This window comes from Arachis hypogaea, chromosome 17 (genome assembly GCF_003086295.3).
Source record: "Arachis hypogaea cultivar Tifrunner chromosome 17, arahy.Tifrunner.gnm2.J5K5, whole genome shotgun sequence".
Taxonomy (NCBI): domain Eukaryota; kingdom Viridiplantae; phylum Streptophyta; class Magnoliopsida; order Fabales; family Fabaceae; genus Arachis; species Arachis hypogaea.
This window is the reverse complement of record NC_092052.1, coordinates 50,571,483-50,599,137: the sequence shown is the minus strand read 5'-3', so window position 1 is coordinate 50,599,137 and position 27,655 is coordinate 50,571,483. Positions and strand designations below refer to the sequence as shown.

Genomic DNA, 27,655 nt, shown 5'->3' with positions numbered 1-27,655 from the left:
AGCAAGTCCTTACATGCTTTTTCAAAATAAATAAACAGAAAAAATAACTTACTTTTGTTTCTGTCTTTCTTTAAAAAAGCACAAGCAAAACAAGTCGAATATTTTTTATTTAGAAAAAGGGGGGAAAGTACCTTGTTTGGTAATGATCTGAAATATTTACAAGCATGTTATAAATTTAAAAAATGATTAAAAATAATAATGAATAAATTAATAAAAAAAATACACTATTTAAATGAAAATTTTGACCTGAATATATAAAATTAGTTGATAACTCAGGTGCAGTTAACTTCATGTGAAATTGATAGTTGAGAATAGTTAAATAATTTGACAAATTTTACTAAATTGTCATCTAACGACTCTTAACTATCAACTTCACCTTCACATAAATTTAAATGCATATAAGTTTCTGCCGTAATTAAGCATAGTCAGAAGAGAACTTACATGGAAACAACACGTGAGTTCTTGCACGTGATTCTTTGCCAAGAACCACAACAAGGAGCTGAACTAACTCAACTGGGAATATTGATTTGAAAAGAATCCTTTAGAGAATTTAAGGCCTCAACTGCAATGAAAAGTTAAATTTGTTCCATTGATTCATTCATTGAAATAAATACCTTAGATCTTAATATATACAAAGATAATCGAACTTAAGAATAGACTTGAATCATATATATATGGATCAAGAGAACTTACCATCATCATTGGAAGCTATTTGTGAAAGTACCACAAGCAAGAAGCAATTGAGCAAAAGCACCAATAATGGTAACTTCAATTTGCTATCCATCTTTCATTGCAATTTGCAATAATCCACTCACCACCTCAACCAGTTATATAGCAAAGTTGATGATAAATATCAAATAATAACTTGGACTAGTTTTTTTGTTCTTTTTTTTATTTTTCCTAGACAAAGTCAACATTCAAATTTGGTAAAGAAATCCATTTTCCTTCTAGACAAAAACTGATCTAAAATAGAAAATGCAAGTGGACAAAATGGAAAAAAATTTTACATTAAACATGAACTCAGATATGAAGTTGACAAGAGAATGAAAACCTCATTTCACCAATTATTTCAAATGATAGTGACACAAATCACAGAGGGAAAAAATAAAATAATTTTTTTTAAAAATGTATTCTTATTTACAAAATTGAATTGTGTCTATAAAAACTTTACTCAATTTAAGCATTGAAGAAAAAAGTTAGACTGTGATAACAAAACCACATCAAAATCAAAATAAAATATAATAGAGAAGTAGGTGTTATTAGTTATTACCATACACAAGTATAAATCCAAATACAAAAATCAGCCTCCTCCATATATTTATATGTTTAAGTTGTTTTAATATATTTTTTATTCAAATTTTCTATGAATAATTGATCCAAATAACATTACACAAGAATTTTCAAAAGAAAATGAAAAGAAAAAACAACAAACCTCATCAAGCATGGTTAAGAGCCTTGACTTCTTGCGACTCTCAACAGCAGCAGCAGCAGCATGCTGATCTGCAAGCAATAAAGGATCTTCATGATGAGAATGATTCAAGCACTCCGATGAGAAATCAATGCGTCCACGAAGAATAGCATCAAATATACCATGTTTATTTACTTCATACAAAAGACAAGAATAACATGTGAGAAAGATTAGAAAGCATAACTAGTCTCCAAATCAATACAAAATATCTAATAATGAACAAGAAAACAAGCTTCCAGAACCAAACACACATCTGAAATGAAGTGAAGCTCAAGAATCAAACAAACCAAGGAATAGCGAAATATATTTTTATGATAAAAATCAGATCCTAACATTTTCCTAAATTTAATATGTCAATATTTAAACTTTCATTTTCACATCACTGCAACATAGGAACAGCGAAATAGCCAGGAAACCAAACTAATGGCCCTTATCACAGGAACAGAGAAAACAGAAGGAAGAAATACTTACTTTGTAGTGTTTATGGTGAGGGTTAATCGCTGATTGAGGGACAGGAAGCACTGATTGAGGGATAAGAAGCGACGATTGAGGGAGGAGCAAAAGAGAGGCAGCGTCTTTAGTGTTTAGGGTTTGCAAGAGAGAGATCGCTGGGGGGGCACGCTGATTCAGGGTGCACCGACGGAGCAGCGCTGATAGAGGGTTGCGAGAGAGGGTGCGAGGGTTGCAAATCCGAGGAGGAGGCTTGCGTTGAGGGTGAGAGGGTTGCGACAGAGCGGGTGCGAGAGAAGGTGCGATAGAGTGCTGCAGGCGAGGGATCAGAGAGAGGGCTGGGTGTGAGGGTCCTCATTGGTGATGAAGATGAAGGGCTGGGGTAGAGGGCGTGCAAGGGTTCTATCGGCATTGATGAATTGGGACATGGTAGTGATGAAGATGAAGGGACTGGCAGCGAGGGTTCAAAGGCTTGAGTAGTGAAAGGATTGTCACTTCTTTAGGGTTGAAGTGTTTAATTGGGAAAAAATTTAAATGTGAAAAAAAAATTGATGAAAACTATGTCGCTACGCTTTTTTTAGAGTGCCCATTGGAAGACAAATCAGCCACGCTTCAAAAGCGTACTTGTTTCTTTCTATGGCCACGCTTTTAAAGCGTGGCACAAAAACGTAGCCAAATCAATAATCAGTCGCCACCCTTATAAAAGCGTGCCGATTTTCCTCTATGGCCACGCTTTTGACGTGTGGCAAAAAAAAGCATGGCCAAATTAGTAATAAGTCGCCACTCTCATAAAAGTGTGCCGACGGGCCTTTTTTCTTGTAGTGGGTGTTGAGTGGAGGCTTAAAAAGCTTATGGTGAAAAGGTTTTGTGCGTGGAGGATAATTGGCCAAAGTATGGTTTCAGTTTCCTTGATGTAATATGTAATGTTTCTGGACACTTAGACTAGTTGACCCTAAGATAGGATTGAATGATGTTGGTATATGATTAATCATATGTGAATTTATGTTTGATGATAAACAGAATTATATGGGGTGTTGGAATGCGTGATATATGAATTATGATGATAATGTGATGAGTATTGGTGTTGTTCATGATTATGATGTTGTTGTTGGTGAATGGTGTTGATTATTGAGATTGAGATTGAATCATGATAATTATGAAGATTTCTAGTGAGATATGATGAATGATGTTTATGATGAGTAAAATTGTGCAAATTATTGATGATTGATATCTGGAGTTGAGAATTGTTATTTTTATTGAATTATGGTGGAAAGATTGAGTGAAATAGAGGTAGAGTTGATTGAAGTACAATGGCATGGTAAAATATAGTATGTGCTAATGCTTTGTGTTGAATTGAGTAGGTTTGTTTTGGTTTGGTTTTGAATGTTTTGAAAAACTAGAGAATTGTCATTTTTGGCAAAAACCTGTTTTTGATAAACTTTGGTGGATCATAACTTGAGCCTCGATTTTTTAAAATTGGTTGAATTTTATTTAAAATTAAAGATTATTTTAAGAGTTTTAAAATGATATAAAGTTTGAGGAAAATGGAGTTTAGTAGAGGAAGTTATGAGCGTTTAAAGTTTTGTGTTTAAAACTCAAATTTTGCAGCATTTTATTTTTTTGAGTCTAATGAAGCATGCGTACGCGAACCTGTGCACGCGACGTGGGCATTATCCACTGCCTGGGAGTCTCGCATACGTGGGTACTATGTTACATACGCGAGCATGTAAATTTTGACTATGCGTACACGAGTTTTAACACGCGACACAAGCATTCCATTCGGGTTGGAACACTCGCGTACGCGAGCAGGGTGTCGCGTATGCGACCACCCATTTTTAACCATGTGCGTACACATGGCAGGGGTGTGCATACGCACACTCTCTATTTTGCTGAAAATTAGTTTTATTCAATTTTTTAAAGTTTCTCTAGCTTTCTAAACTTCTTTACTTACTGTTTAAGATTTCTATCTAGTAATTAGGCCTTTAGACTAATAGAGATGGGTTAGTGAACTAAATTGGTAATTTATGTATGAGTTTAGAAAACGGTGACTTAGGCCTGATATGCTAGTTGGATGGAGTTATCATGTGAATTGATGGGGAGTCGGGTTGATGATGAACTTGAGATATTGATGATGGATGATGAGATTGGAACTTGAAAATGAATGATTATGCTTAATGGAATGAGTATGAATGGAAGTGTGCTATGAGCAGTGGCCTCTGAGATGGATTATGTGATTGTGACATGCATTGTTCTCCGTCGTAGGGACTGTGACAGTCTCCCGCCTACGTTCGGATGTGAGGGTTGTGGTAGTCTCCCGCTCACGTGACATGCATTGTTTTGGTAAGTTGCTATGCGCCTCGGGCAAGGGCTGTGGAAGTTTCCCACTTGTCGAGGTAGCGGTGCCGGTGTAGGGGCCAAGGCAGTCTCCTGCCTACGTTGAGATGTAAGGACTGTGTCGGTCTCCCGCTCACATAACCTTTTTGCCGCAATAGTGAACTTGGGCACTATAACCTAATAGAGTGTGTCGGGCACTATATCCACAGGTCAATAGTGTACAGGGCACTATATTCCTGGCATGGAAGATTCTCTACTGTAAGAGTGTGCAAGTTACTATATCCCTGGCGTGGCAGAAAGGCGACATCCTCGGAGATGTGTCGGGTTGGCATTTTGAATCGACAAGTGATATCCCGAGCCAAATAGGATAGATATTTATCATATGCATCTTCTACATGCTTGCTTGCTTTGATTACTTGTGTTATGGCTAATTGAATAACATGTCTAAATGCTAGTTGATTTACCTGCTATGTATGTATACTACTTGTGTTTTACTTGCTTGCATTATCTGTGATTGTCTGGTGCTGAAGAGGTTAGGTAGTCGGTACCGATGAGATCGCGTGGAGGGTAGGTTGGCGAAGGCTGTGGGATACAGCGATGTGATTGGTATTAGTTAGAAATCCCCTAATTTTAGATAACCCTATTTCTGGTTTATGGTTTAAGTTATATATTTTGTTAAGCTTGAATATCTGTATCGATGTGAAGTTCTAGGATTTTCTTTGGTGTCCCAGAACCTTACATCTTATATACTGGGTACTGTTACCATACTGAGAACCTCCGATTCTCATACCATATGTTGTTGTTGCTTTTCATATGCAGGTCATAACCCACCTCGGTGAGTTGCGGGATGGTGATAGCGCGGAGGATCTTTTGCTATCTCTTTGTATTTTGATTATTTGTTGTAGTACTTTCTCTCACCCTTTTTATGTTAGACTTTATGGCCTTAGAGGCTTGATTTGAAAGATAAGTTGTATAAGCTGTTTTAAACTTCCAAAAATTCTTTTGTATTTTAGTTTTACTAGCCGGCCTAAACTCCACAGGTTGTAACTAGTCCTCTTTTTGGTATATCATACTTATATATATATATTGTTAATTTAATTATTACCTTGTGTATCAGGGAGATATCTACAAGGTTTTATATATATTATATTTTGTTCTGTCTGTGCCTACGCGTTTAGTTACCGTGTGTGAACGTTTCACGCTTTGTAATTCCGTTTTATGTGACCTTGAGCTTTTACTCCTTCATTGGGCTCCTATTATTATTATTCCTTTCTATATATATAAATATATTAGTGTATAAGCCTTAGAACTGTCATGACGCTTTGTTATCCTTCGCTTTACAGCTAGAAGTAAGGCTTAGAATAACGGTATGTTACAAAGTAAAACCCATTGGTTGTTGTTGGATGTACAAAATTAAACGTTGGTCGAATGGATCAATCGAGCTTTACAAGGCCCGTTTAGTTTCCAAAGGTTTCACTCAGAAAAAAAGAGTGGATTTTTTGGAAACATTCTCCCCCGCTGTCAAGCCTATGACTATCCACATCGTTCTCTGATGAATCCACATTTCATGGTATTTATTTGCTTCAATTGACTGGATTTTATTGACTTTTCTCATATTTATCCATCGAAATAGCATAGTTTCATGATTTCTTCCTAAATTGTGCTTGAAAGTAAAACATGCTTTTTAGGTCTTATAATTGCTAAATTTTATTCACTTTAATTCTATTTGATGTCTTGATGTATTTGTTGAGTTATTTGAGGTTTTCAAGGCAAGTATGGATTGAAGAAATGAGGAAAAAGCATGCAAAAGAGAAGAAATCATGAAGAAATGGAGTTTGGAAGTCTTCAGCATCCATCCATATGCATAGTGATGCGTGTGTACACACGTTTTGAAGTTGTGCAACCGTGCATTACGCGCGGTTGCATGCATGCATATGCATGGATGTAACTCTTCGCAACCATGCGTACGCATGGTAGGTCATGCGTACGTACGAGTGCAGGCACGTGACCTCATTAAATGCAATGGGGCAAATTCTAGGCTTCCAGAGCCCAATCCAACTCATTTCTGAAGCTATTTGAGGCCAAATTCAAGAAGGAACAAGGGAAGAGCAATTAGGTTTAGTTTTAGAACATATTTTAGATCATTTCTAGAGAGAGAAGCTCTCTGTTCTCTCTAGAATTTTGGATAGATTAGTTAAATTTCTCTTAAATGATGCTTTGATACTTGTGTTGATTTAGATTTCATTACTATTTCTTGTTCTAGCATCTTACTTCTTTTAGTTTTACTTGTTATTTCTTTTATTTGGATATTTTATTATTGATGAACTCTTGTTAATTTTAATTTTTATTAATGCAATTTGATAATTTTATGTTTATTGTTATTTAATTGAGTTGTTATTATTATTTTCTTACATTTGGTAGCTTTACATTTTGTTATTATTGCAATTTAATAAGCTTTTTATTTTCATGCACACCAATTATTTGATAAAATGCTTGGCTTAGTTTTAGTATAGTTTTTCACACTCTTGGCTTGGAATTTAGGACTTAGGAACCTTGAGTCATTGATGTCCATTCTTGATTGATATATTAGGGTAGTTAGTTGATTTGGTTTCCACTAACGCTAGTCTTTCACTAAGCTAATTAGTGAGTTAGTTAGGACTTGTGGATTGAGATCAACTATGCCTATTTGACATATCCTCGATGTTAGGGTTAACTAAGTAGGATTAAATCTTTATAATCATCTATGTTTATAGTCAATGGCTAGGATAGGTAACCTTTACTCTCATTCTTTGCCAAAAGGTTTCTAGCATCTGAATTTTCCTTTCTCTTGATTAATTGCCTTGAGTTTAATTACTTTTGATATTTAGTTATTATTTGTTTCTTTAATTTTTCTTGCTATTTACATTTCTTGCCTCTTGCAATCAAACCCTCCATTCCCTCAAAGCCAATAATGAGACACTTCATTGCAATTCCTAGGGAGAACGACCCAAGATTTAAAATCTTGGTTATTTTGTGTTGATTATTGTGACATCTTTGAATTAAACTTTGATTGAGAGTGAATTGTTAGTTTGGACTATACTTGCAACGAAGAAATTCTATTTTGTGAAATTCTAAACCTACCTATTGGCCTTCATCATTCTCAGTCTAGCTTCCATTCGGTGGTTGCCTATATAGCAGCTGGACGTGAACAACGTCTTTTTGCACGGCAATTTGTCTAAAGTTGTATATATGGAACTCCCTCCTGATCCCTCCTTTGGCTGATCTAATTAGTGCTTCTGGCTTCTCAAGTCTTTGTATGGTTTACGGCAATCAAGCCGTATGTGGTATGAGAAGCTTTATGTTCTACTTATTTCTTGTGGCTATCAACAAACCGTTTTTTACTATAGTTTGTTCATTAATGTTAAGGGCAGTGAAGTTTGCATCTTGTTGATTTATGTTGATGATATTGTAATTACTGGTAGTTCAGTTTCTGAAATGGCAGCAATGAAGAAAATTCTGAATGATTATTGTAAAATTAAGGATTTGGGTATTTTGAAATATTTTTTGGATATTGAAGTGGCTCACTCCAGTTCAGGAATTTTCTTGTCACAATGTAAATACTGTTTAAATATGTTATATGATTGTAGACTTTTAGGAGCCAAGCCTATTGGGATTCCTACGGACAGTACTACTAAGCTTTCACAAGATGATAGTTCCTTGTTGCAAGATCTTTTTATTTATCGACATTTGGTTGGGCGACTCATCTACTTAACCACCGGCCAGATATTACTTACACTACCCAACAATTAAGTCAGTTCATGGCTACCCCAACTCAGAATCATTATAAGTCAGCCATCTGTGCTCTTCAATATCTCAAGAACAGCTCGGGGAGGGGGCTTTTCTTTTTTAGGAGTTCAACAGTTCAGATTTCTGGTTTTAGCGATTCCGATTGGGTTGGGTGTCCAGATATGCGTCGTTCTTTAACTGGCTTCTGCTTTTTTTCTCGGAGAGTCCCTTATTTCCTAGAAAACAAAGAAACAGGCCACTGTTGTACGTTCATCAACTGAAGCATAGTAACGTGCTCATGCTAATACCACTTACGAACTCTTATGGATATTGAATTTGCTGGGTTTTCTTCATGTTTCTTGTGATAGACCTCCTATTTTGTTTTGCGATCATTAGAGTGCTCTTCATATAGATGCCAATCCAATTTTTCACGAGCACACAAAATATTTGGAGGTTGATTGTCATCTGGTGCGTCAAAAATCTCAGGCTAGGGTAATGAAGTTGTTGCCTGTCCCTTCTTCTGGTTAACTTGCAGATATCTTTGCCAAGCCACTTCCAACTAAACCTTTCTACGCCAACTTATCCAAACTAGGGATTCTCAACGTATACCATCTTCTAGCTTGTGAGGGCATATTAAACCAACCACCATCAACCCAACATAGCAATAACACACAAGAGAATCAGGCCCAAATACAAAATTCAGAATAAGCAACTTTTTTCTCTATTATTTTTCTTTTACTCATGCTTTTTCTCTTTTGTTCTAGAATATGGTGACTCGCTTTTTTTGTTAGGATAAAATTATTTTAATTTTTAGATTTGATAGTTGTTATATAGATTCGCTAAGTTGTATGTTTTTCTTCTTGTATATATGCAACTTCTGCAATTATTGATCAATAATAAAATAGTAATACACATTTTATTCATCTTTATGCTTCTCTGCCTAATTCTTGTCAATAATTATATGTCAAAAATGATAAACATTAGTCGTATAAAGTTATAGAGAAGTTCAAATAATTATATTAGAATAGCATGTGATAAAAGTGATAGCATACATATTGTAAGACCCCGAATTTTTAAAAATTAAATAAGTTATTTATGATTTATGATATTTAATTAGGATTATATTTTCAGAGATTTTTATATTAATTGGGTATTTTCTTATTTATGATTTAAAACTTTAGTAATTGAATAATAATAAAGAATTTATATGATTGAATTTGAATAATTAGATTTTGAACATTATTTTATGATTTAAAAGAAAAGGTGATTTGATTATCTCTAATTCTTGAATTAGAGTATTTATTTAAAAATAATTTGTAAGTTTATGAATAAATAGTACTTTCTTTAAAGATAATTACTGTAAAGCCCTGAATGTCTACTTTCCAACGCAATTAAGAGCGCGTCATTTAGACTTCTGTAGCTCCAGAAAATCTACTTTGAGTGCAGGGAGGTCAGAATCCAACAGCATCTGCAGTCCTTCTTCAACCTCTGAATCTGATTTTTGCTCATGTCCCTCAATTTCAGCCAGAAAATACCTGAAATCATAGAAAAACACACAAACTCATAGTAAAGTATAGAAATGTGATTTTTATTTAAAAACTAATAAAAATATACTAAAAACTAACTAAATCATACTAAAAACTATGTAAAAACAATGCCAAAAAGCGTATAAATTATCCGCTCATCACAACACCAAACTTAAATTGTTGCTTGTACCCAAGCAACTGAAAATCAAATAGGATAAAAAGAAGAGAATATACTATAAATTCCAAAATATCAATGAAACTTAGCTCCAATCAAATGAGCGGGACTAGTAGCTTTTTGCCTCTTGAATAGTTTTGGCATCTCACTTTATCCATTGAAATTCAGAATGATTGGCATCTATAGGAACTTAGAATTTAGATAGTGTTATTGACTCTCCTAGTTCAGTGTGTTGATTCTTGAACACAACTACTTTATGAGTCTTGGTCGTGGCCCTAAGCACTCTGTTTTCCAGTATTTCCACCGGATACATACATGCCACAGACACATAACTGGGTGAACCTTTTCAGATTGTGACTTAGCTTTGCTAAAGTCCCCAATTAGAGGTGCCCAGGGTTCTTAAGCACACTCTTTTTTTGCTTTGGACCTTGACTTTAACCGCTCAGTCTCAAGTTTTCACTTGACACCTTCACGCCACAAGCACATGATTAGGGACAGCTTGGTTTAGCCGCTTAGGCCAGGATTTTATTCCTTTAGGGCCCTCCTATCCACTGATGCTCAAAGTATTGGATCCTTTATTACCCTTGCCTTTTGGTTTAAAGGGCTATTGGCTTTTTGCTCTTGCCTTTTGGTTTAAAGAGCTTTTGGCTTTTTTTGCTTGCTTTTTCTTTTTCTTTCTCTCTTTTTTTTTTGCAAGCTTTGTATTCACTGCTTTTTCTTGCTTCAAGAATTAATTTTATGATTTTTCAGATTATCAATAACATTTCTCCTTTTTCATCATTCTTTCAAGAGCCAACATATTTAACATTCATAAACCACAATATCAAAAGACATATGCACTGTTCAAGCATTCATTCAGAAAACAAAAAGTTTGTCACCACATCAAAATAATTAAACTAGTTTCAAGGATGAATTCGAAACCATGTACTTCTTGTTCTTTTGTAATTAAAGAATTTTTCATTTAAGAGAGGTGATGGATTCATAGGACATTCATAGCCTTAAGACATAGACACTTAAATACTAATGATCATGTAATAAAGACACAAACATAAATAAAATATAAGGCTCAAAAACCGAAAAACAGGAAAATAAGAACAAGGAGATTAAGGAACGGGTCCACCTTAGTAAGGGTGGTGTCTTCCTCTTCTTGAAGAACCAATGGTGCTCTTGAGCTCCTCTATGTCTCTTCCTTGCCTTTGTTGCTTCATCCCTAGTGATTTTGGTGCTCCTATCCTTAGTTGTCCATGTTGGAACTTAATTCTCCTAGGGAGGTGTTAATTTGCTCCCAATAGTTTTGTGGAGAAAAGTGCATCCCTTGAGGTATCTCAGGGATTTCATGATGAGGAATTTTCTCATGCTCTTGTTGAGGTCCATAAGTGGGCTCTCTTGTTTGCTCCATCCTTTTCTTAGCGATGAGCTTTTGAGATGAATCTTTCCATCTCCCATGACTCAGAGGTGGAAGCTTTTGCCTTCCCTTTCCTCTTTCTAGAGGTTTCTCTAACCTTAAGTGTCATAAATGGTTATGGAAAAACAAAAAGCCATGCTTTTACCACACCAAACTTAGAAGGTTTGTTCGTCCTCGAGAAAAAGAAGAAAGAAGTGAGTAAAAGAAGAAGAAAATAGAGGAGATGAAGGTATGTGAATGGTTCAGCCAAGGGGGTTTTAGGTGGTTATGATGTGTGAAAAGGAAGGAGTGATGGTTTGAATTTGAGTGGGTGGGTGTAGGTGGGTTGTATGATGATTTTGGAGGAGTAATGGAGGTAATTGGTGGAGGTTATTTGGGGAAGAAAGTTATGAAAGGGTGTGAAGAGTAGAGAAGAAAAGGTGGGGATCCTGTGGAGTCCACAGATCCTGAGGTGTCAAGGATTTCCCATCCCTGCACCATTTAGGCGTGCAAAACACCCTCTGTATGCATGTCTGGTGTTAAACGCCAGCTTGCTACTTGTTTCTGGCATTTAACGCCACTTCCATGCTCTGTTCTGGCGTTAAACGCCAGTCTGGTGCTTGTTTCTGGCGTTTAACGCCACTTCCATGCTCTGTTCTGGTGTTAAACGCCAGTTTGATGCCTCTTACTGGCATTTAAACGCCAGTAAGTTCCTCCTCCAGGGTGAGCTATCTTTAATGCTGTTTTTCATTCTGTTTTTGATTTTTCAGTAGTTTTTGTGACTCCACATAATCATCAACCTAAAAAAACATAAAATAATAATAGAAAATAAATAGATATAATTAAATAACATTGGGTTGCCTCCCAACAAGCGCTTCTTTAATGTCAATAGATTGAGAGTGAGCTCTTATGGAGCCTCACAGATGTTCAGAGCATTGTTGGGACCTCCCAACACCAAACTTAGAGTTTGAATGTGGGGGTTCAATACCAAACTTAGAGTTTGGTTGTGGCCTCCCAACACCAAACTTAGAGTTTGACTGTGGGGGCTTTGGTTGACTCTGCAGTGAGAGAAGCTTTTCATGCTTCCTCTCCATGGTTACAGAAGGAGAACCTTGAGTCTTAAATACAAGGTAGTCCTCATTCAGTTGAAGGACCAACTCTCCTCTGTCTACATCAATCACAGCTCTTGCTGTGGCTAGGAAGGGTCTTCTAAGGATGATGGATTCATCCTCATCCTTCCCAGTGTCTAGGATTATGAAATCAGCAGGGATGTAAAGGCCTTCAACCTTTACTAACACGTCCTCTACTAATCCATAAGCTTGTTTTCTTGAGTTATCTGCCATCTCTAATGAGATTCTGGCAGCTTGCACCTCAAAGATCCCAAGTTTCTCCATTACAGAGAGTGGCATAAAGTTAATGCCTGACCCCAGGTCACACAGAGCCTTCTCAAGGTCATGGTGCCTATGTTACAGGGTATTAAGAATTTACCAGGATCCTGTTTCTTTTGAGGTAGAGTTTGCTGAACCAAGGCATTTAGTTCCTTGATGAGCAATTGAGGTTCATCCTCCCAAGTCTCATTACCAAATAATTTGTCATTTAGCTTCATGATTGCTTCTAAATATTGAGCAACTTGCTCTTCAGCAATGTCTTCATCTTCTTCAGAAGATGAATAGTCATCAGAGCTCATCAATGGTAAAAGGAGGTTCAATGGAATCTCTATGGTCTCTAGATGAGTCTCAGATTCCTTTGGTTTCTCAAAGGGAAACTCCTTATTGGTCACTGAGCGTTCCAGGAGGTCTTCCTCACTAGGATTCACGTCCTCCCCTTCCTCTCTGGGTTCGGCCACACCAAGTAAGGTAATGGCCTTGCACTCTCTTTTTGGATTCTCTTCTGTATTGCTTGGGAGAGTACTAGGAGGAGTTTCAGTGACTCTTTTACTCAGCTGGCCCACTTGTGCCTCCAAATTTCTAATGGAGGACCTTGTTTTATTCATGAAACTTAAAGTGGCCTTAGATAGATCAGAGACTATATTTTCTAAGCTAGATGGATTCTGCTCAGAATTCTCTGTCTGTTGCTGAGTGGATGATGGAAAAGGCTTGCTATTGCTAAACCTGTTTCTTCCACCATTATTAAAGCCTTGTTGAGGCTTTTGTTGATCCTTCCATGAGAAATTTGGATGATTTCTCCATGAGGAATTATAGGTATTTCCATAGGGTTCACCCATGTAATTCACCTCTGCTATTGCAGGGTTCTTAGGATCATAAGCTTCTTCTTCAGAAGATGCCTCTTGAGTACTATTGGAAGCAGCTTGCAATCCATTCAGACTCTGAGAAATCATATTGACTTGCTGAGTCAATATTTTATTCTGAGCCAGTATGGCATTCATAGTATCAATTTCAAGAACTCCCTTCCTCTAAGGCGTCCCATTACTCACAGGATTCCTTTCAGAAGTGTACATGAACTGGTTATTTGCAACCATGTCAATGAGTTCCTGAGCTTCTACAGGTGTTTTCTTTAGGTGAATGGATCCACCTGCAGGATGGTCCAATGACATCTTTGATAACTCAAACAGACCATCATAGAATATATCCAGGATGGTCTATTCTGAAAGCAAGTCAGAGGGACACTTTTTGGTCAGTTCCTTGTATCTCTCCCAAGCTTCATAGAGGGATTCACCTTCTTTCTGTTTGAAAGTTTGAACATCCACTCTAAGCTTGCTAAGCTTTTGAGGAGGAAAGAACTTGGCTAAGAAAGCCACTATCTTTAGGTTGAGAGTCCAATCATATTCTAGCTCTGTCTCTTACAGCAAACGGGAAAAGAATAAGCTTGTAGACCTCAGGATCAACCCCATTGGTCTTAACAGTATCGCAGATTTGTAAGAATTCAGTTAAGAACTGAAAAGGATCTTCTGATGGAAGTCCATGAAACTTGCAATTCTGTTGCATCAGAGAAACTAATTGAGGTTTTAGCTCAAAATTGTTTGCTCCAATGGCAGGGATTGAGATGCTTCTTCCATGTAAGTTGGAATTTGGTACAGTAAAGTCACCAAGCATCTTCCTTGCATTGTTATTATTTTCGGCCATGTCTCCTTCTTTTTCGAAATTTTCTGTCAGATTTTCTCCAGAGAGTTGTGCTTTAGCTTCCCTTAGCTTCCTTTTCAAAGTCCTTTCAGGTTCAGGATCAGCTTCAACAAGAATGTTCTTGTCCTTATTCCTGCTCATATGAAAAAGAAGAGAACAGAAAATAATAGGGATCCTCTTTGCTACAATAAAGAGGTTCCTTTATGTGAGTAGAAGAGAAGAAAAAGAATTTGAACACAGAAAGAGGGAGAGGGTTTGAATTTTTAAGAATAAGAGAAGTATTAGTAGATAAATAAAATAATTAGAAAGAGATGAGGGAGAGAGAATTTTGAAAATTAAAAGAAGAAAAAAAGAGAAATATTTTTGTTTTTATTTTATTTATTAATTAGTATTCAAAAAAGTTAGAAGAAGCAATTAATTAATTAAAAAGATTTTTGAAAAAGAGGGAGGTGATTTTCGAAAATTAGAGAGAGAAAATTAGTTAGGTAGTTTTTGAAAAAGATATGATTGAAATAGTAAACTTTTAAAATTAAACAAAAAGTCAAGTAGTTAATTGAAAAAGATTTGAAAATCAATTTTTGAAAAGATAAGAGGTTAGAAAAGATTTTGAAATTGATTTTGAAAAGATGTGATTGAAATTTATTTTGAAAAAGATTTGAAAAAGAAATTTAAAAAGATTTGATTTTGAAAATTAAAGTTGATTACTTGACCAACAAGAAACTAAAAAGATATGATTCTAGAGTTTAAAGATTGAACCTTTCTTAATAGGCAAGTAACAAACTTTAAAATTTTTTAATCAATCACATTAATTGTTAATAAAGTATTTGAAATTATGAAATAAAATAAGAAAAAAATTTTTGAAAGTCAATTTGAATTTTCGAAAATATGAAAGAAAAATGAAAAAGATTTGATTTTTGAAAAAGATTTGAAAAAGATAGAATTTTTTAAATTGAAAATTTGATTTGACTCATAAGAAACAACTAGATTTTAAAAATTTTTGAAAAAGTCAACTCAAATTTTCGAATTTTATGAGTGAAAAAGGGAAAAGATATTTTTTATTTTTGAATTTTAATGATGAGAGAGAAAAACATCAAAAAGACTCAATGCATGAAAATGTTGGATCAAAATAAATGATGCATGCAAGAACACTATGAATGTCAAGATGAACACCAAGAACACTTTGAATGTCAAGATGAACACCAAGAACTTATTTTTGAAAATTTTTTAAGAAAAAAAAAACATGCAAGACACCAAACTTAGAAATTTTTAATTTGTTTGACACTATGAATGCAAGAATGCATATGAAAAACAAGATGCAACACACAACAAGAAAATATGAAGATCAAATAAGAGGATTCATCAAGAACAACTTGAAGATCATGAAGAATGCAATGCCTGAATTTTCGAAAAATGCAAGAAAGATATAAACATGCAATTGACACCAAACTTATGACTTGACACTAGACTCAAACAAGAAACATCAAATTATTTTTGGTTTTTTGGTTTTATAATTTTTTTTTTTGGTTTTTCAAAAATTAATTGGAAAAAGAAAAATAGGGATTTCAAAATTTTTAATGAGAATTCCAGGAATCATGCAATGTTAGTATAAAGCTCCGGTCCAGGAATTAGACATGGCTCACTAGCCAGCCAAGCTTTCAGTGAAAGCTCCGGTCCAAAACACTAGACATGGCCAATGGCCAACCAAGCTTCAGCAGATACAAATCAGGCATATAGCAGCTGATTAGATGAGAGTCCAAGGGCTCTTGCCATGATAAGTGGAAGCCTCAGTCCAAAAATTTAGACATGGCTTGACAGCCAGCCAGGCTTCAACAGATAATGAAGAAACCCTAGAATTCATTCTTAAAAATTCTGAAGAACATAATAAAATTTCTTTTTTTTTCGAAAATAAGAATAATAAAAACAAAAAGATTAAAATTAAAATAAAATTACCTAATCTGAGCAACAAGATGAACCGTCAGTTGTCCAAACTCGAATAATCCCCGGCAACGGTGCCAAAAACTTGGTGCGCAGAAATCGTGATCGTTCATTCCTTGGTAACGCCGTCAAAAACTTTATACGCACGTTCATAATTTTAGTTCTTTGTCACAACTTCGCACAACTAACCAGCAAGTGCACTGAGTCGTCCAAGTAATAAACCTTACGTGAGTAAGGGTCGATCCCACGGAGATTGTCGGCTTGAAGCAAGCTATGGTCACCTTGCAAATCTCAGTCAGGCGGATTCAAATGGTTATGGTGAATTGATAGTTAAAATATAATTAAAATATAAAATGGGATAGAGATACTTATGTAATTCATTAGTGAGAATTTCAGATAAGCGAATGGAGATGCTTTTGTCCCTTCTGATCCTCTGCTTTCCTATTGTCTTCATCCAACCCCTCATACTCCTTTCCATGGCAAGCTTATGTTGGGCATCACCGTTGTCAATGGCTACATCCCGTCCTCTCAGTGAAAATGGTCCAAAATGCGCTGTCACCGCATGGCTAATCATCTGTCGGTTCTCGATCATACTGGAATAGGATTCAGTAATCTTTTTGCGTCTGTCACTACGCCCAGCACTCGCGAGTTTGAAGCTCGTCACAGCCATCCCTTCCCAGATCCTACTCGGAATACCACAGACAAGGTTTAGACTTTCCGGATCTCAATAATGGCCGCCAATAATTCTAGCCTATACCACGAAGACTCTGGTCTCATGGAATGGAAGGCTCGGTTGTCAGGCGAGGCAACCATGCGTCATGAACCAGAAGGCTAAGAGATACGCACTCAAGCTATTGCAAGTAGAACGGAAGTGGTTTTTAGGCACGCATTCATAGGTGAGAATGATGATGAGTGTCACGGATCATCACATTCGTCAGGTTGAAGAACGAGTGTATATCTTAGAGAAGAAATAGGCTTGAGTTGAATAGAAAAACAATAGTACTTTGCATTAATTCATGAGGAACAGCAGAGCTCCACACCTTAATCTATGGTGTGTAGAAACTCTACCGTTGAAAATACATAAGTGATGAAAGTCCAGGCATGGCCGAATGGCCAGCCCCCATAAAGGTCTAAGATAGCATAAAACTAATCAAAGATCAGCCGTTTAACATGATAGTAAAAAGTTCTATTTATACTAAACTAGTTACTAGGGTTACAGAAATGAGTAAATGATGTAGAAATCCACTTCCAGGCCCACTTGGTGTGTGCTTAGGCTAAGCATTGAAGCTTTCATGTGTAGAGGTCTTCCTTGGAGTTAAAACACCAGTTTGTAACTTGTTTCTAGCGTTTAACTCTGCTTTGCAACCTGTTTCTGGCGTTTAACTTCAGAATAGGGCAGAGAGCTGGCGTTGAATGCCAGTTTACGTCATCTAAAATCGGGCAAAGTATGGACTATTATATATTGCTGGAAAGCCCTGGATGTCTACTTTCCAACGCAATTGAGAGCGCGTCATTTGGACTTCTGTAGCTCCAGAAAATCCACTTTGAGTGCAGGGAGGTCAGAATCCAATAGCATCTGCAGTCCTTCTTCAACCTCTGAATCTGATTTTTGCTCAAGTCCCTCAATTTCAGTCAGAAAATACCTGAAATCACAGAAAAATATACAAACTCATAGTAAAGTCCAGAAATGTGATTTTTATTTAAAAACTAATAAAAATATACTAAAAATTAACTAAATCATACTAAAAACTATGTAAAAACAATGCCAAAAAGCGTATAAATTATCCGCTCATCAGATTGATTTAAGAAAATAATTATGTTTTGGGTCCTTGGGGGAAAAGCTTTGAAAGTTTTTAGTAGTTTTCGAAAGCAATTGAATTCAAATGTTGAAACTTAAGATGGATTATTGAAGTTAATTTGAGACTTTCGATTTGGTTAATTTGAGAAATGGGTTCATGATTTACTTATTTAGTTTTGAGTAACAACAAAAAGAGATTCATTTGTTTGGTTAAAGATTCAAAAAGTTAATTAATTATTAATCAAAGGGTTTTGAGAATAGGCAAGTTGAGATTGAGGATTCTCTCTTTTGCTGCAATAGACAAGTTGAGGTTGAGGATTTCCTCTCTTATCGCATCCCGGAGTTGGATAGAAGGTTGAGAATTCCCTTTGATTCAATTCTGTATTAGTAATTCAATTTTTGGTTATGATTAAGATTATATTTGATTGAAATATGATTATAAAGAATTGTGGTCATGATTATGATCTAGGTAATGTTTGATTATGTTTGATGGAACTATGATTTGGATTGATGTGGTGAGGATGGTGGCTTTGTCCGCTCACAAATAGGCAAGTTGAGATTGAGGATTCTCTCTCTTACTGCGATAGACAAGTTGAAGTTGAGGATTTCCTATCTTGTTGCGGTGGGCAAGCGGGGTTGAGGATTTCCTCTCTTGTTACATCGAGGAATTGAATGGAGAAGGTTGAGGATTCTCTTTGATTCAATTTCTGGCTGTGGTATGAACGAGTTAGGTTGAGGATTCTCTATTGTTACGTCACAGTCTCTCTCTGATTGGAAGGTTGAGGATTCCCTTCGTGTTGAGAGATGATATTCGGGTTAGCTACCGGATGTGTCTGGTTTTGGCAATATAACCGACACGTGAGCTCACTGCTAGTAGGACAGGCATGCATCATACTGCATTTGTTTGCTATTGTTTAGGCGTGCTTAAGTGTTTTGATTTTTCTATTTGATAAATTCTGTCTAACTGTTAATAGTGGTACTTGGTGTAACTCTTCTCTGATTATGTTTGCCTTGTATTGTTTATGCCTGTGATTGATTCTGTTTTGAGACCGAGTGGTGATTTGTTTATATTTTGGGTTGGAGGTTGTGACTTGATTTTGTATTGGATCGGAGACCGTACTTGATTATGTTGAGATATTTTTTGAGTTTTCAAATTCTTATAATTAAAGAAGAGAACTTTGAATTTTGGATAATTAATTGTTGTCGTTTGAAAAGGTTCATAAAACGAATGATGATCTTTGCTTTTAAAATTCATTCTACTTTTTATTAGTATTCTCTTATGACAATTCTTAAACCCTCTACTGAAAATCTGCGAGGACGATGTTTTCAACCCCCTACAGACTTCTCTTCTCAAGACAGACGAGGAAGCTATGTGAAGTTTTGCTGATTTCATTGTGCTATTTTGTTTGGATATATTGGTCATAGTTTCTCCCCTCACTTTTATCATGATATTTTTGTAAGAGGGATAATATTTATATGAATTGTATGTATATAATATTTGTAAGTTACTTGTGTAAGAAATTTTGTATATATGTATATTCATGTTTGTCTAAAGTAAAAGAGAACTTTCGGTTTTTAAAAGAAAACAGCTATACAATTTCAAGTTAAAGGCTTCTATTTTATTGTTAACTATATAGAAATTATCATAATATCTTCGCGATCAAAATGACGCAGTCGAAAGTGTGACATTTTGATAGTAAAGATGTTACACATATGGCGCAAAATTCTAAGAGATTGGAATGAATGGAATTCTCTTCCATTCTTTGAAATTGATTTTTCTTCAACATTGCTTGGGGATAACGGTGTTCTCTCACTAAATGTACATCAATTAATAAGGTTTTGCATACAAAATACAAAATAAAGAGAATGATAAGTCAAAAATTGAAATTCAGGTTGTGTCTTTTGGGAGGAAGCAAAAAGATCACATGGCCCTACATTTCTACAATTTGAGTTTGGTAATGTCGATCTTTGGAGGAGCATATGTATATGCCTCGTAGTTGATTTGTTGGCCCAATGTACTCAATTTTGTGAAAGTGGTAATCAGATCAACCTGAAAAATTACAGGAAAAAAATTAAGTAGCAGGTAATTTTTCAAATTAAACAGCACCTTAGAAAGAATCCAAAAGATAAAAAGGAGTCAGGAATGCGTATTGAATTGTTGATCATAATTTGGTCACCATACCAATATGATTGTCACAACTCATAAAGGCTAATACTTCAATTAAGGATGGCAATATTCCTCATTGCGCCAAGTTCTCCGCGGGAAAGCTCTGAATGGGGCCTCCAAGATGGTGATTAATATCCGGGGAGGGGAGGGAAGGGGGCAAAGTTTCTTGAGGCAAGTTTGGTAATCCGAGCAGGGATTTCCACCCCGCTCTCCAAGATTTTTGAAATATATAAAATATCAGATCTATTAAACATCTAAATATTATTGCCATCCAAGTCCAACCAATCAGATTTAACATCAACAAAAATCACTCTCATTAAAAAAAGCATGATTATGCGCTCACACGTCATTCTTTCAACCAAGTCATTTACGTTCGCATGTAAGGTTTTACATTATCACCGTCTTCTTCTTTTTTGCGTTCCTCCTCCTTCGCATGTTTTTTCCTTATCGTCATTCTTTTGTTACTACTGTTGTTGTTGTTGTGTTTTTTTTTTTTTTCCTCCGCCTCTCTTTGGAGATTTTGTAGTATTATGTGTTTTTTCTTCTTTGTTTTATTTTTTTATTGGTTTTATTCCTCTCAAGAGAGTGAAATAACAAGAATTATAACAAAATGAAATAAGATGAAAAAGAAAAAAATAAAAAGGAAGAAGAAGCAATAAAAGGTGAGGAAGAAGAGTTTTGAATTGTGCAGAACAATGAGTCCAAATGCACCTTAATTCACTCAGAAATGAACCGAAATGATTGTGACACAAACTCAGTTCGAAAACATAATGCTCAGAAGTGTACCTTGTTGACATCCAGAATGAACCGACAACTAAATTTCGAATGAACCGAAATTACTTAATGATGACAATACACAAATTCGTTTCAAAACAAGTACAGACCAAGTGCACCTTATTTAAATCTAGAATGAAACGAAATTACTTAATGGTTGCGTTTGAAAACAAGCACACAAACAAAATTGAATGATCAGAAAGAGGTTTACAATAAGTTCTTTCAAAATTGACTATTTGTCCCTCTATTAGAGGTGTTCCCGAAATGTCTGCGATCGAGTAAATAGTTCTACGAATGAATGGATCGAATCGAATTGGAAAATGAAAAGATTTGTACAAGTTATTCAGAAGTGCACCTTATTTACATCCAGAATGAACCGAAAATTAAATTTTGAATGAACCGAAAATTACTTAATGATGACGATACACAAACAAACTCGTTTCAAAACAAGCACAGACCAAGTGCACCTTATTTAAATCCAGAACAAAACGAAATTACTTAATGGTTGCATTCAAAAGCAAGCACACAAACAAAATTAAATTATTAGAAGTGTACCTTATTTACATCCAAAATGAAGCGAAAATTAAATTTTGAATGAACCGAAATTATTTAATGATGATGATACCCAAACAAACTCGTTTCAAAACAAGCATAGACCAAGTCAATTTTGAACAAAAACACATCTAAATCAATTTTGGATTAAAAAAATATCATCAATATGATAAAAATTCGATGATAACGACAACAATAACGACGATAACAAAAGAGAAAAATAATAAAAAAAGAAGAAGAAGACGACAACGTAGCATTAGAGGGTGAAGAACAATGTGTGTGCGTGAATTTAAAGAAGAAGCACGAGGGGAGAAGAAAGCATGAAAAAGAAGTGCGTGAATCTAAAAGAGTTTGTTAAATCACTTGGATGTGAAGATTTATTGATAAAATATCTAATTTGTCCTTAAAGAATAATTCTTAATTTAGATATTTTGTATAGATATAAATCTAATTAAATTAATTGTATTAGTATATTGTATTTTAGGAGTAATAATATTTGAGAGACAATAAAAAATTAATCTAGATAATTTAAAATTATTTTATTTAGTATTCATTAATTGTCATTAGAATAATTATGTAATTTTAGATGTGACTAATGTTATATATATTTAAAATTATAGATGTTATGTTATATAAGATAATTTTACTGGAATTTTGTAGGGACGGTGGGGAGACGGGAAATGGTACCGCCGGGATTTTATTTGGCACCCCATCCCCCTGACATCCCTAACTTCGATAGGACAATTGAGACAATTCAGGTTATCTCTGTTGCATGTCTGCTGCTTTTATGCCACACAAATATACTTACCTCATAATCAGTCTGCGAGACTGTTTCGCGGCTCCGTTGGTATTTATCAACCCATGGAGCAACGTCTTTATCGGAGGCCAATTTGGCCTCTGTCGCAGCCTGATCAGGGCCTAAGAATGCAGAAAGAACAGCCAGCTGACCAAACAAGAAGAAATAGGTTAGTAACATCAACTTCCTTCATTGTTTTTCGTTTTTATCATAGTAAACTTTCATAATCTTCACATTCAAGTCCGATGAGTTAGGGGATATGATACAGAAGACCCCTTACTTTATAAGTATATAATAAATCTCCTATGAGTTATAAGTTATATAACACTAGATACACCTATATTTTATAATTTAAGTATGAGAAATCAAAGAGTATTGCCTGTGTATCACATAATTTCAGGGGAAGTCAACATAACCTATCCCTAAAAAAAACACACGCAGAAAAACAAAATCTATGGAGTATCTATAATTAAGTGGGAACAAGAGTATGGTGCAAGAAGTTTCAAATTGAAGGAATAACTAGCATATACCTTGACATTAGACTAGTGCAAGCAGGTACTAAAAGAAAGGTAGAAGGGAACTGTTACTTTTGTTGGCATATAAACATTTCTATGGCAGTGGAATGGTTAAAGTTTTACATGGTTTGAGTTCATAATAGACGGAAAACATGATGCAGGTTTCAAAAGCATAAGCATGAAATAGTAAGATAGCATCATAAATAAACTAGGCTTCTATCCAGAAAACTGAAAGCGCATGGAAAAAAAGAAACAAACAGTATACATAAAACTGTGCGCGAAAACATTCTTTTCATCATGATCATGCCATCCTCTAGAGGGAAAAAGTTCATGTGAGGCAAACATAAATTTTGCAACATACAAACCTATGTCACTATATCATTTCTATCCATGCATCCCATCTTTAGCATGTTTTCCTGCAATATTTCAGTAATCAAATATGTGAAATACCTGGCGAGGACCAAGGCCTACAGCAGAAAACTTGTCTTTCATTTCCTGAACACTTGCTTTCTCCCATAAGGGAACTCTCCCCTCTGGATCCGGCTCTTGAGCATCTTCCCTACCAAATTGCTTGTCGAACAGTCCCCACTGGGATCAAAAAAATAAAAAATATGCATTATTTGATCAAAGTATGAACATGTAATGGAACTCTATTAAAGTAAACAGAAGCAACAAAACAGCCAACAGAACGAGAGCACCGAGAGTGCTCACCACAGCCTAGATCCCAATCCTTTCTTGAAACTGAAAAAATGACAAGAGTGTATTCCTATAACGGTAACTCAATTCTTGTTATTTACAGCTGCAACCCCCCTATTTTCTCTTTTTTCTTTGTACATTTCGTCCTATAAACTTTTTTAAATCCCTTAATTGGCCTTCCTAGACTTGCAAAAGCATAATAGGCCAAACTGAGAGTATTTAACAGCACGGCTCACAGAGCAAGAGGATGGGATAGTTGCAAACAAGAGCCCAAAGACTAGTTCTTTCTTAGTTTCTTTACTTAATTTCATGCATATATAGGAGACAACTTGGAGTAAAATGCACTCATAGTTACACCTCAATCCCTTCAATTCCTCTAAAATCATATTCTCGAACATACTCTTAGCAATGTGTGATGAAGATATTGATGGACATCAAAAAATATTTGTAATATCTCAAAAGCCATACCTGCCCATTTGATCCATATGCAGTGTACAGTAAATTCCCTTTCTCCTCATTTCCACCACATTTTCGAATCGCAGCAGCTATAAATGTAGACTTAACAGCACTTTGTGCTACAAAAGAAAAATAGTGACATTGAGTTGGGGGAATTCAAATATATCTAAGCAAGCTCTATGCAACTTAATTTCAAATGAATTTATAGGAATGATCAATAGGTATAGGTGTAACATGTATGGTACATAACTATTAACTGTTACTGTTCAACTTTGTGGTAAAAGAAAGTATAACCTGCATAGTGGATTAGATCTGCATATGATATGGGTCCAGCTTTTGAATATGAATCTATCTCCTTTTTTGCTTCCTCTATTAAACTCAAGGCACCAGATAGTCTCCTATTTTCAGGTCTACTTATTTCTGAGCTTCAGGAAGATGAGAAAAAGGATAGAAAATTATAGTTATCAAATTGAAGTTTCAAAATGAATTCATTTCTGAAGATTGAAGAACCAACTGCATAACCAGAAAATCTAAGATATAGTAAACATAAACATAAAAATGTAGAAATTTTCGATGTAGAACTAACTCCATCTCAATGCACCTTATTTATCTGATACCTTTTTGTAGAGAATATGAAGTATCTACTTTGGTAATATTTAACATCACTGTGCTTAAAGAACTAAGCTTCATCAGTTATAGGGAACAGTTCCATGAATGCTAATTCCAAAGAAAAAGAAGTACCTGAATCGTATAGAGCCATTCGGGCCACCCGATTTTGTTGCCTACAAACTTAAGCAGACACCAATCAGCACTTATCGTAACTGATGGAAGACAACTATCTCTATGTGTGAGTGATTGTGTATACGATTTATTCTTTTGTTTTTTTCTTTCACCTTATCATAGGTCACAGCATCATTTAAAGCCAGTGTTAGCAAGGATGGAACTAGATCAGGATTTCCCTGAAAAATAACCAAATGTCGAATTAAGTTGAATCCACCACGGAATTCTATTTTCTAGTTAAACTATAAACTCGTAAGGAGTATGACATTTGTAAATTCTAAATGAAGACAGGTTTTACAGTTATAAGATGTAAGTCAGCACAACATAATATACCTTTATGGCTGTAAAAAGAGTTCCCTTAATCTTCGCTGCAAGAATAGAATGTTAGAAACTAAACAAGGAAAAAACAGTTGGCCTTTGACAGATTAACAATGGCATGAAAATGTAGACCTGGAGGACCTTACACTGGAATTCAGAACGCTGTCTGCGCTGTATCAAATCAGCGGCATTAGCAGTTCCAACAAGGGATCCAGAGCTTCCTATCAATTCCTACAACAGATACAACTCATTATCACATTAATCTAACGCAGTAAGTGTATATGTTAGTTAATATTAGAGTAAATATTTATATTCATCACTCGTAGTCTGTACACAATGTCAATATATATGCAGAGCCATTTGATTCCATGTGGGTACAAGATGCTGTTTATACAGGTATTAGGACTAATTTGATAGGGAAAAGAGAAAAAAAAAATGAAAACAAAACAAAACAAAACAAAAACGAAAGAAAAGAAAAATGCAAAAAAAAAAAAAAAAAAAAAACTAATGTTATTATTATTTTTTTAAAGGTTACTTTAAAACGCTTGGGAGAAAATGAAAAAAACTTAAAGGACAACGTTGATTATCCAAACGATACTTTACCCAAATAAAAATTAGAAATAATGGACTAATTTAACTTCTCTGAATTTTTGTATGAATAGAACTTACCAAGCCAATAGTCATCCCAAGGGATTTAAGAATGTCTCTTCTTTTCAAACTGAAATGTCCTTCGTCAATAACATGATAACTGGCTTTGATTTTATTATAACCACAAATTGTTACCTAACATGAGCACATTGAACAACGGGTATGATGATAAGTAAGAGCTAATAAAATAAATATGTTGTGTTACAAACAATGCAACAACATCACAGCATTGTTCAAATTGGCAAACAAGAATTGCAGGCACATTGTGTAGAATGTAGAAAAAAATAAAAGAATGAAGTATATTGAAGAGCAAAACTTACTAAACGAGGGTGGTGTCTGATGGTGGTGGTGGTGGTAGTAGGTGGTGAATCATGAGCAAGTGGAAGAAGAGAAGGAAGAGTTGAAAGGAAAGAGACACCCATTCTTGCAACTAAGTTTCAACTAACGACAGAGAGAGAGAGGGGGGGACTGAGAGAGAGAGTGTTATGTGGAGTGTGCCAAATGCCAAGTCATCGGATAATTGCATTATCCAGAGAAATCTTTTGCTATTTGCCTATTGGGTTCTCTTAATCTGACCCAATCCTAATCCTTCACCGTTCTATCCGACCCGCTTCTCAAATTTTTTTTTTTTTCATTTTGATCGATGCTTCTCTCATTTTTTTTATTTTGTCTTTAACGTCTTCTTTAAAACCAAAAAAAATGACCCAACCAACTACCACTTTTTCTTAGTCTTACAAACAAGAACTTTTACCTAAAAAACACAAAATAAAATAAAATAAAACTACCACTTTTTCACTTCTTCGAGCCATAACATTATGTAAAATTAGAAGTTCACATGACTCGGTTTGATCCGACGATCCGGTTCGGATCCGAATACTTTGGGGCTAATTTAGTTGGATTTTACCGTATTTAGAATTGAGTAAGGGTATCAAAAATAGACCCGGTCATTATTTAAGTAGTATGATTATTTAAGGGAATCAAAAATAGACCGAAAAGTAGTATGATTTCACCGGTCTAAAACTGGGTAAGGGTCTCAAAAATAGCTTCTCCTCTCTTCGATCCCGATGCACCGTATGATTTTCCACTGTCATGGTTACATCCCAATTCTATTCACCATCCTTTTGATCACATGTATGGAGGTCCCGTTCCAGCACATTAGGATAGACAGGTAGTGCCTGAGCCTGACTTTGTCGTCGATGACTACATTCCTGAATCTCCTCGAGTGGGATTGGATATGTTGATAGAGTCGCATTCTGCTTGCTCCTTTGACCCTTTCATCATAGAGCCGATCGGAACTTTCGCCACGGTGTTTGGTCTGCCCTCAACAGTTGAGCATATTTCTCCTAGTAGTATAGTTTTCGCAGGCGACAGCAGTGATAGTAGTCCCCAAAGTACACCAGAGGTCATCGTTATTTCTGACGACGAGGACGTTGAGGAGATTGAGATTGTGGTTCTAACTTCTGAGGCCGATGATGATCCCGAGATGGATACAGAGATCGTGGACTTCTAACAGCGATTAGGTAGCGACATCAGCATCTTCTTTTGGCAGCACTCCCGTTTAGTGTTTCTTTTGTTTTAGATTCTCACTTTTATTTTTCGAGAGATCAGGTTAGAAAACTAGACTAGTCTGGACGTCAGATTAGGGGCTTCCTATATGGGCCAGATCCCAGAGATGTTTTGAGTTGTATATACGTACATGTTGAATTTGGAAAACTAACCTAAGTGATGAACAAACATTATTATTACCAATTGTTTGTTTAATGTATTTGGTTTAGTGTGCAAGCAAATATATAAAACACTTGGCCCAAAAATGAAAATCATCAAGACCACAATCTTTGGTCCAATTAGAACCAAGCCAAGCTCTATCACATGTCCATAAACCGAATATGAGGAAATAAGATAATGAGTCCAAAATCCTTCAAGCCTCATATGGGTTACCTACTCCCACTTTTAGATACTTGAACCCCAAATTTATTCCAATTAATTTCCTTGAAACTTCCTCCGATAGCCAAAAGTCTTCTCTTCTCTCTCCTCTCTC

At 35.5% G+C, this 27,655-nt stretch overlaps 1 protein-coding gene and 1 non-coding gene across 3 annotated transcripts; one reads left to right on the top strand and one right to left on the bottom strand.

Moving 5' to 3' along the window:
* Nucleotides 1-13,714: 13,714 nt before the first annotated feature.
* On the top strand, nucleotides 13,715-13,818 carry LOC112767542 (small nucleolar RNA R71). Its single transcript, XR_003184984.1, has one exon. It is a non-coding gene; the product is annotated as a small nucleolar RNA R71 (small nucleolar RNA).
* A 5,824-nt stretch (nucleotides 13,819-19,642) lies between these two features.
* On the bottom strand, nucleotides 19,643-26,153 carry LOC112765009 (thylakoid lumenal 29 kDa protein, chloroplastic). Of its 2 annotated transcripts, none has more exons than XR_011875248.1 (11): nucleotides 25,938-26,153; nucleotides 25,639-25,752; nucleotides 25,116-25,200; nucleotides 24,985-25,019; nucleotides 24,765-24,830; nucleotides 24,613-24,653; nucleotides 24,166-24,296; nucleotides 23,884-23,990; nucleotides 23,170-23,307; nucleotides 20,098-22,351; nucleotides 19,643-19,965 (listed from the first exon to the last, which is right to left on the bottom strand). XR_011875248.1 is itself a non-coding variant. In XM_025810865.3 (11 exons), the coding sequence occupies exons 1-11, from the start codon at nucleotides 26,037-26,039 to the stop codon at nucleotides 19,855-19,857; spliced, it is 1,065 nt and encodes a 354-aa protein (XP_025666650.1). In that variant the 5' UTR covers nucleotides 26,040-26,153; the 3' UTR covers nucleotides 19,643-19,854. The 2 variants fall into 2 exon arrangements, 1 of the variants encoding a protein (XP_025666650.1); XM_025810865.3 differs by having other exon boundaries at nucleotides 22,217-22,351.
* Between the last annotated feature and the right edge of the window lie 1,502 nt (nucleotides 26,154-27,655).

Excerpts from the sequence above, each read along its gene's own strand:
- LOC112765009 (XM_025810865.3), bottom strand. The coding sequence starts at position 26,039 with ATGGGTGTCTCTTTCCTTTCAACTCTTCCTTCTCTTCTTCCACTTGCT. Across the intron at positions 24,831-24,984 it reads CTCTTTTTACAGCCATAAAG|GGAAATCCTGATCTAGTTCC; the intron begins GTATATTATGTT and ends GTTATTTTTCAG. Across the intron at positions 23,991-24,165 it reads AGATCTAATCCACTATGCAG|CACAAAGTGCTGTTAAGTCT; the intron begins GTTATACTTTCT and ends TTTCTTTTGTAG.